The sequence below is a fragment of the Phacochoerus africanus genome, chromosome 10, assembly GCF_016906955.1.
Source record: "Phacochoerus africanus isolate WHEZ1 chromosome 10, ROS_Pafr_v1, whole genome shotgun sequence".
Classification (NCBI taxonomy): domain Eukaryota; kingdom Metazoa; phylum Chordata; class Mammalia; order Artiodactyla; family Suidae; genus Phacochoerus; species Phacochoerus africanus.
The window spans coordinates 136,927,874-136,938,113 of NC_062553.1; the positions used below are offsets into that span (position 1 = coordinate 136,927,874).

Here is a 10,240-nt window from a genome sequence, read left to right on the forward strand (position 1 = left end):
CATTGAAATTTAGTAAATTTAGAACGTAAAACCTAGTTGTGGGTGGCCTGCAGAACCTTCTGCATGCCTCTAAAATTTCAGCTCAGGTGTCAGTGATGCTCTAAAGCTTTCCTTGGTTTCCTTAGCAGAACGGTGAGGTAGCATCCTCCACTTCTTTCAAGCATTTATGCGTAGCCCATTGACAGCAGGGCGTGGTACCTCTGTCTGTGTCCCTGTTCTGATGGGCACGTCCTGACTGTCGCTGACTGGGGCCCCACAGGGCAGGCAAGTGTTCTCCATCTCCTTTGACGCAAGGGCGCCTGGTCTGGGATTATTGTTGACAAATTGAGTAAATAAAGAAGAATTGCTGGAGTTCCCATCGTGGCGCAGTGGTTAGCGAATCCGACTAGGAACCATGAGGTTGTGCGTTCGATCCCTGGCCTCACTCAGCGGGTTAAGGATTTGGTGTTGCCGTGAGCGGTGGTGTAGGTCGCAGACGCGGCTCGGATCTGGTGTTGCTGTGGCCATGGTGGAGGCCGGCGGCTACAGCTCCGATTCGACCCCCCAGCCTGGGAACCTCCATATGCTGCGGGCGCGGCCCTGCAAAAGACAAAAAAATAAAATAAAATAAATAAAGAAGAATTGTTAAATTTTAATGTAAAATTCACTCAAGCACAGTTATTCTAAACGGACTTAAAATTTTTATTTTAGGCAAAATCCGACAGAAAGACTGGGAAACCTGAAGAACGGAATCAATGACATTAAGAAACACAGGTAGGGAGTTACTTCTCTGCCCAGAAAAGTGGAGAAATTTATTTTTAAAATGTGAAAATCTTGAAGCGTCTCACAGTGCACTGCAAAGGTCCCTCCACAGATGTTCAACTTTTCCTTCTCGGTGCTTTATTTTTAATTTGTGCTTCACTAGCTACAGTTATAATAACCTCAGAGTGATTTCATGAGTGTTAGAAATTCATATCAAGTATGGATGAAGCTATAAAACAAATTACAAAAATCACATATTCAAATCATAGCAATTTAACTTTTTATCTGCTGCTATCTTTATTGTTTTTCAATATTATTTTTAATATTAACTTGGATTGTACAAAGGAATCAAGTTCTGATTTGGACCTTGGATTTGCAATTAAGGTAGGATTCAGTCCATTTTGCTAAAATTCAAGAGAGTGGGTCAGCTATACCAATTGTTAGCATTCTATTTCAGGTTTTTTTTTTTTTAATCCTTTTTTGTCTTTTTTTTTAAGCGCTGCACCCGCAGCATATGGAGGTTCCCAGGCTAGGGGTAGAATCAGAGCTGTAGCCACCGGCCTACATCAGAGCCACAGCAACACTGGATCCGAGCCACATCTGTGACCTACACCACAGCTCAAGGCAACGCGGGATCCTTAACCCTCTGAGCGAGGCCAGGGATCGAACCCACAACCTCATGGTTCCTGGCCGGATTCGTTTCCGCTGCGCCATCACGGGAACTCCGCATTTCAGTTTTAATTACTGTTACATATTTATTTTAAATATAATTTTCCATTGACTGCCTCTCCATCTTCTGAAGCCTCGTGTTGTGTTTTACTTTTTGGGTAAAGTGCATTCATTGACTTCCACATAACTTCAGACACTGTTTTATCCCCATGTAGTTAATCTAACAGGCACCTTTTCCGGTCTGTGTTTTTCGAGAGCTGCCTTTAAAATCATCCATAGTGTAAATGCTCTGATTTGGTGACATGTGTGGAAGTTCAAGCCTTGGAGATTTCTTTTTTAATTTATGCCTCACTACATCCTGCAATCCTTAGGCTGTTTTGATTTTGCTTATGCTTTCCATGTAAACCATCACGAATTGATAATACCAAAACATCAATTTGAGAGTTTCACAATTGAAAAACTGAGCACACCACTGTGTTCACTTTCCAAACTGTATTCGTGTCCAGATATTTTTACTGAAGCCTTAGGGGCCCATCCGCACAGTGTGAACATAAAGGAGGGGAGGCTGCTGAATAGGAACGCTGTTCGGTTTTCCGAGCAGGAGTGATGCAGCTTCAAAACAAAACCAAAAGAAAAGGAAAAGAAAAACCGCCAAGCTGCCAACCCTGCTCTATCTATTCATGAACCTTCTTGAAAGAAAGCCATGTATTCAGCATTGTCAATTCATAGGGGCTCTGCCTTAAGGGTATAGCAGGAAGGGCTGGGGGCGGGGAGGCTGCGCGGGAGCAGGAGCGGGAGCCAGCCAGACACAGCTGTGGGTTTTATAGACAGCAGAATGCTTCGAGTATTTTATTGTTCTTTGTCATCCTTTGGATGGTCTTCGGTGCAAAGCTCATTTTATTTGTCTGAGGTTCCCATTTCCCTCTCTTCCTACCTGCTGTTATCACAGTTTCTTCTGTTATAAAATGACACAGACACACCCCGCTGGTACTGAACAGGCGATGTCCCATCCGTTAAAGCCCTTCTTCCAGGGGGTCCTCTTTGGTCTCATTAGAGCCGTATCTTCGGCTTGCTGGGGTAGTGGGGGCATAGACGTGATATCAGTGTTGACAGGGTCCAGTTTTATCTTTACTTCTTCTTCACCTGAGGCTCATTTAAATGCAGCTGTCAAAGTGGGATTGGATACCCATGCAAATGGGTGCTGCAGGATTCTCTCGCTCCCGTGTGGTAATGAAGAATGCTGAAGTTCCTTCCCCATAGGGATTAACTTGCCCACTCTTTCTAACAGACAGGGTGTTCTTTGCCAAGGAGCTGGAGCAGCCGGGCACAGTGTGTAGGGCAGAGTCCACTAATAAGATGTACCAAATTCACACACTGCCTTCCAGGGAGCCCAGGGAGCTCCAAAACATTATTTCATCTTATTGTTATAGCGCTTTCTAAGATACAAAGCTGGGACCTGGGAGTCTGAAAACAAGAGCTCTCTCTGCTTTCAAAGAGGAATGTTCTAAAACCTTCCACACGTCTCCAAGGCGTATACCTTCTCTACCCGGTATATTCTTAGAATTAAGAAAAAAATGCTTTCTAAACTTTGCCGTCAGATTTTCCCATTCCTCCCTAAAGTCAATTTGTACTTTCCTTAGAGAGCTATTTGCTTTCATTTAAAAGCAGTGCAGTTAAGTGTGGCATGTTGTGATATGTTTGTCCAGCCTGTGTTAAACCATCCTTCCTAAAAATAAGAGTTTCTCCCTCTTCTACTTATAAGGTAACTTATCAACCAGGTACCGGTCATGTCTCCCAACACCTCCCTGAAAAGAGAGTGACACCCATCTGTTGTGGTGGGACACGAGGGCGACATCATGAGGAAGAAATTGTATGCACGTGTATGCCTGGGTCACTGTATTGCACAGCAGAAATTGACCTGCTGTCAATCAACTATACCTTCATTTTAAAAACGTAAAGGAAAAAAAGCGGGATAGTGTATTTGTAGGGGACAGTTAGATCTTTCCCACTAGGTAATGGAGTAGTTTGTTTCAAGTCTCTTAATGTTCCCTTTAATATTTCGAGTCTCTAGAATTTCTCTTGAGAAAAGCTGCAAGTCTAAAAATGAAGCAGTTTATGTGTAGTTGCTGCTAATACTTCTTTAGTGAATATTTTTCACACGCGAGTGCATGCGGGCACATGGATTGCTTCAAATGTGGTTATGGGTCAGGAAAGGCCAGGGGTTAGGTGAGCGGCCCGTCGTGTGAAGGACGCGTTACCGTAAGTCACCTCGGCGCAGGTGCACGCAGCCAGACACGCACAGGCTCTGTGGTTCGGTGTTGATGGAGTCGCTTCGGGGTGGAGAGCTCTGCGGAACACGTGGGCAGGCATCGCGGCAGCGTTGGTGGCAAAAGGAAAGAATCCAGAGGCCGGTGTGCTCAGAGGTCCTTCCGGCTGGAGCCCTGGTCTGTGCAGACACTGGCGGCGGCAGCGGGAGAGGCTTCGGTGGTTTTGCACCAGGACAGGGAAAAGGCCAGACGGCCAGGACTGCTGCCTCTCACCCTTTGGGGGTCTCTGCAGTGTAGACCCAAAGGGCACTCCGGGTTAAGGAGGGTGTCTGAGATGGACTGCGCCAGAGCCAGCCCGCCCTCTTTTTAGTGCCTCGTTTCCTGCTAGAAGCTTCGACGTGGAAATCCGGTCAAGGAGTAGCTCAAAACCAACCCCACCCGTGGGAAGAGCCCGGAAAAGGCAGAGAAGCCGAACGTCTTCCCTGCGGCAGACAGAGGAATGGAAGGCCCCACACCGCCACCTCCATCCTCCCCCTGCCACCACCACCCTGCCCAGCGCGCCCCTGGGCTGTTCTTAACATAGCAGTCCGAATCGACTAGAAAACATTTTCGATTGCCTCACTTCCTTAGAACTTTCTAATGGCCTCCCAGTAAGCATAGAATCTTTTTTTACCTTTTTCCTTTTTTTTTTTTTTTTGGTATTTTTAAGGCCCCGCCCCTGCTATATGGAAGTTTCCAGGCTAGGGTCGAATGGGAGCTGCAGCTGCCGGCCTACACCCCAGCAACCTGGAATCCAAGCCACGTCTGTAACCTGCACCCCAGTGCACAGCAGTGCAGAATCCTTAACCCACTGAGTGGGGCCAGGGATCGAACCCAAGTCCTCGTGGATACCGTCGGGTTCGTTACCGCTGAGCCCTGATGGAAAGTCCGTAAGCATAAAATCTGGATTCCTTGTGTTCTGGATTCCAGGGGTCTGGCTGGGTCTCAGACATCATGTTTTTTCCAGCTTCCCTCCGTTCGCCACACTTGAGCTCACTCCTGTCACTCTTGTTTCATTTAGAAGGTCATTGCCACACATCTTCCCCTGGTTTCTCCGCGGTCTAGCCTGAGCTCAAAGGCCACATCTTCGGATACTGCCCTGTGGGTGAAAGCAGCACCTCCCAGCCCAGCCCCAGCCCAGTCGCCATGGGCCATTTTATCCTCGTTCATCTTCCTAGTACTGTATGAAATTAATTTAAGTGTGTATATTGCTTATTTTTTGTTTGAGCATTTGTCAGCTCTTACCAAAGTACAGATATCTTAAAAGCAGGGTCTTTGTTGTTTTTGATGCCTGGAACCAAATTGACTTTCCATAAATTTTATTTGGTGGCTGACCGGACCTCACTGCCCCAGTAGAAGAAGGATCAGAGGAGACAGAACACTGTGACTCTGTGTTGTTTGTAAGATTCTGAGAGACGGAGGACATTGTTTCTGTCTGAGGGAAGCACGGCCTCCTCACTTCGGTGCTGCGTGTCCAGCCCACCAAGCCTGATGTGTGTTCTGAAGACCGGATGAGTCCTTTCAGATGAATGGTTTGGAAACAAAAAAATGGAAGAATTTCATCTTGCCCTCTTTTCAGATAACTGTGAAATCCTTTTTTTTTTTTTTTTTTGTATCTTTTTAGGGCCGCTCCACGGCATATGGAGGTTCCCAGGCTAGGGGTCCAGTTGGAGCTGCAGCTGCCGGCCTGCACCACAGCCACAGCCACGCCAGATCCAAGCTGCGTCTGCCACCTACACCGAAGCTCATGGCAACGCGGATGCTTAACCTGAGTCCTCGGGGATGCCCGTCGGGTTTGTTAACGCTGAGCCACAAGGGGAGCTCCCTAGGCACTCTCTTTTCTGCTTCAGTTTTCCTGGTGAAATAGAAAGCCAGGCCATCATTCGGGAGGGACGATGGAGAGGGGGTTCTGGACGTTTGCGGAGAGAGGACAGAGCTTGGCTTTCGAGCCTAAGAGGGTGTGACAGTGAGAGGAACAACAGGGGATCCAGACTGAGAGCTGGGCGGCAGCAAACGCCCCTCTGCCGTTAGCGGGCCTGCGTTTCAAGTCCGACACACGCGCATGTGGGCTGAGCGTTCTCCTCCCCGACGGATAACTTGACATGCGAATAGTTTATCAGACAAATCACGTTCTTCTCTACTTTTCTCCTTCTCAGGTGGTTACATGGCTTTAACTGGGAGGGGCTGAAAGCGCGGAACCTTCCGTCACCTTTGCAGAGAGAGGTATGGCATCCGCTACGTCACCCGCTTGATTTTTTTCGAGGCTTTTGTTTTTGTAAACATTGGGGGGGGGGGGGTAATGTGTGTTTGATTAAATGTTTAAAAATAGTTTTAAATTCAAAAGAAAATTTCGGAGCAGTTGTGAATGTAGGCTCTCAATAGTAGGATTTATTTGCTGGGCCTCAACTCGGCTTTCAGGAAGAGATGACATATAAATCCAAGTTCCAAGGTCGTCAGTGTGGGTCATCAGGCTGACAGATGCTTCTAGAACATAATATAAACCTATATGTAATTGTAGCCTTTCTAGTAGTCACATCAAAAAGGTAAACAGAAGGGGATGAAATTCATTTTAATTATTATATTAAAATATTGTTCAATATGTAACCAATGCAAAATGTTAATGAGAGGCTGTATTTTTTTTTTTCATACTAAATTTTCAAAATCTCCAGTGGATCTTCCACTCTCAGCCTGTCTCAGTCCGGACTTGCCACGTTTCTAGGGCTCAGTCCCCGCACGTTGCTGGTTGGGCCGCACAGCCCGGGAGGGAGCAGAACATGTGCTAAATCAGGGGAGGGGGCTGGGGGCTGATGTAGTCAGCACCCTGCAGAGTTTATGCTGTGTTCTCAGGAGAGGGATTTTGAGCATCTGCCTCTTCCTTTGTACATTTCTAGATTGACATCTGAATTTTTTCCTCACGAGTTTAAATCATTGTGGAAAGTGTAACCTCTATTATGTCCTAAACATGGACATTTTAAAGTAAACCACACAAAAATAGAAAAAGAAAAGGGAGTTCCTGTCATGGCTTGGCGTTGCCCCTGTGGCTCAGCGGAAATGAATCTGACTAGCATCCATGAGGACGCAGGTTGGATCCCTGGCCTGCTCAGTGATTTAAGGATCTGGTGTTGCCGTGAGCTGTGTTGTAGGTCACAGATGCGGCTCGGATCCCATGTTGCTGTGGCTGTGGTGTAGGCCGGTGGCTACAGCTCTGATTTGACTCCTAGCCTGGGAGCCTCCATATGCCGCCAGTGTGGCCCCCAAAACACGACGTAAATAAATGAATGAATGAATAGTTAGTGCTCAGGTCTAGAAAGCATACCCTGGACATTCTAACACGCTTCGTCCACACTGTCCTCACCTTTGGTGTAATCCTTTCTCTACTAGCTCAGTGGCCCCACGGATCACAGCTACTTCGACAAGTATCCTCCTGAGAAGGGAGTGCCTCCAGATGAGCTCTCGGGCTGGGACAAGGACTTCTGACGGAAGGAAAGACGGTTACCCCTGTGCTACGCAAGAGGACGACAAGGACCAGCCATGCAGCACGGAGCAGCTCGCTCTGCAGTGTAGACTGTTCCATCTGGAAGACCATCAGAGAAGACACTGCCCACTGAACTGGGGGTGGGAAACAGTGGGGGCGGAGACGGTTCTGAAGGAGAATGTCCCCTTTAGATGCTGGGACTTGTTCATGTATCCTGTTCTTTGCTTTCCTTCAGGGGTGAAGGCTAGCCTCTTCCCCTCGCCAAAGTCACTGCCATCTGCGTTGAGGGGACATCGCTTTCTCTACCTTCTCGTGCCCCATCCTGACCAGACCTGTCTCCTCTGAGTCCCAGTGAGGTCTGGAGGGGTCCCGCCCTTGAGCAGCTAAGTCAGTAAAATGGAAGTAAGGACGAGCGCACAGTCTGGGAGACGTCCCCTCTTCTCAGCGTCCCCACGCAGGCATTCTGGCACCTCCAAGTCATGGTTTGCAGGGACTGGGTAGTCCGTCGAAGTGCCTGATTTTTCACCTGCTTTCAGCCTAGAAATATAGTCCCACTTTTTCTGAAACTGGTCTGGGGGAATGCCTATTGGAGTCTTCGTTATGGGTACCACTTCCTAACATAAACGAGTTGATTGATCCAGCCATTTGCTTGTATTTCACTGGAGAACCTAGAAAACAGGAGCAAAGCAGAAGGCCCTTTGTTGTTCTGGGCCCAGCTGTGGCACCTCAGAGACTCTTCAGAAGTCTCGTTAAGGGTTGTTGTCATGTGCGGCGAAGCGATGGACCTTTGGAAAGGTTTTGTCTTACATACTCAATATTTTCACAATCAAATTAGAAAACAGGCAGAAACTGAAATGTGAAGGCTTTTTCTTCCCATTACATATGGAGGAGAAAAAATTCCAAAAAGTAAAAATGTTCACTCTTTGGAACTGAGATATTTTGGCCAGTTCTGCGATTGTTGCTATATCAGTAAACCAAGAGTACAGAACAACCACAGTTGCTTTTTAATGGAACTCCCGCTGGCACATATCGACGCACGCCTAATCCCTGCTGCATTAGTAACTTTTTAAAAAGACATTTGAGTCATGGGTGCGTTTATACTTTTAGATCGTTAAGGCAGGCAAGCTGGTAGAGAGGTGGCGGGACAGTGACAGGGCCCATGCAGCTTCCTCCCCCTCCTGTGCCCTCCCCGCAGTCTTCTACGTAATGAATGGATTTGTTTCAATAGCTTTGGGCTCCGGCACCCAAGAACGTCACTAGTAGAATGTTTTTCTGCATCCGCCATGAGCTCTCCCCCACCCTCCTTCCCGAATGGATGGGAAGCAGACTTTATCTTTTTTCATCTGCCAGAGTAAAAATAACATCTGAGTTCCTGCATTCGTCAACCTTCTGGTTCGCTTTCCCTCTGCTAATGTTCTGTAGGAGGAGCAGCCTCCACCCACATTCCACCCAGGCTTTCAGGATTCAGAGCCTCTGCTCTGGGCTTCCTGTAGTGTTCAACCAGATGAGTGAGGCCCAACCCAAGGAGGCGCATCCTTAACGAGTTGAATTTCCGCATTTAGAATCCCTTTGCTGAACCAAAGAATTTTTGTTTCCCAGAGTAGTATTTTTAAAGTTTGTGTATTGTACATAGAGGAAGCATTTTTAATAGGATCACATAACCTGCTTAATGAATTTCTAAGATTTTTAAAAGGTTTTCATTTGCATTTGGTTTGTAAGCACTGTATGTTTTTCCATGTATATATTTTTAAATTACCCACCTAATAAGTGTAGGCAGTGTGTGTGTTGGGTGGATAGCAGAACTGTGCAGTTAAACTAGCAGTGATATTCTCAACGGTGATCAATAGCTGTACTTCAAAGGAGACTTACACACGTACAAATAAGACCACCTAGAGTGCTGCAGGTTTGTTTTGGCCGTGATTGGCCAGGTCACTGTCTAATCTGCACGTGCGATTGGATTGTGTTTCCTTCAGAGGACTTCATAACGATGAAGAAATGCCAGACTGGACCGTAAGACAGTCCCATCCTGCTTCCCAGCTGGGCGACTGTGGGAAAACGACTTTGCGTTTTGAGTCCTAGCTTTCTCACCCGTAGAAAAAGGCACAGTAAAGTAATACCTACTTTAAGGGCTTGTTTGGGGGAATAAATTGATATCCAGAGAGTCCTTTGCCAATATCAATGAAATAATCAGTGCTGCATAGAGGGTAGCTACTGTTGCTATCGCTATTAGAATTAAAAGGGCCTTGAGAACCATTTAGTCCTGAATCTGAGTATCATTTGTATCTGTAAGCACAATTACACCAATTAAAGCCAGTCTTCATCTTATCTTTTTCTTTTAAGTCATTAAGATGGTTAATCAAACTTTAGTGCGTGTAATTAAGAGTTAAGCCTCCCTGAAACAAAGTGCTTTATCAAGAGCTCACTGCTTACCCAAGTTTCTAAGTTGTGATTTTTTTATAAATTAAGAGTATACTATAGTCTTAGAAAATACAGAAAATTGTCCTCCTATATACAGACCCATCTTATTCCTGATTACTAAATCATTCCTAATCTCTCTTTTCTGGTGCAGTGTTAATTTGTCATTCTTCCGCCTCTTGTGGGGGCCAGCTTTTCACAAGGGTTGATTCCTAAGCTTCTTTCTAAATATTAAATTATCTGGAGCAAGGAGAATGTAGTGGTGAAAAGTAAGAGATTTGGAGTAAAAGGTAAATATATGTGGGCTTGGATTCTTGTTCTTCCCAGATTTGTGTGACCTTGAATAAAAAAACACATCTTTTTTCACCTATAACTTAGAGATGGTAAGTGCAAAGCTTTGGAACATTGGGGCCAGAATATTTTTACTTATAGGTAATTGATAATAATCAATCATTTGATACACACACACACACGTTTATTTGGTATAGTAATAAATCTTTGTTTTCTATTGCCAGGTATTGTACTCGGAGTATTTACATCCATTATCTCATTCACACAAGATTTTTTTTTCCCTTTAGGGCCGCACCTGCAGCGTATGGCAGTTCCTGGGCCAGGGGTTGCGTCAGAGCTGCAG

General features: G+C 46.0%; 1 protein-coding gene across 1 annotated transcript in view; it reads left to right on the forward strand.

The window, feature by feature from the left end:
- PRKG2 (protein kinase cGMP-dependent 2) overlaps nucleotides 1-10,018 on the forward strand; it is a 100,615-nt gene extending 90,597 nt beyond the window's left edge. Inside the window, 3 exon segments of the mRNA XM_047799335.1 lie at nucleotides 691-753; nucleotides 5,873-5,939; nucleotides 7,098-10,018. Of these exon segments, the coding sequence (XP_047655291.1) occupies nucleotides 691-753; nucleotides 5,873-5,939; nucleotides 7,098-7,193 (226 nt within the window). The 3' untranslated portion in view covers nucleotides 7,194-10,018.
- Nucleotides 10,019-10,240: the final 222 nt, after the last annotated feature.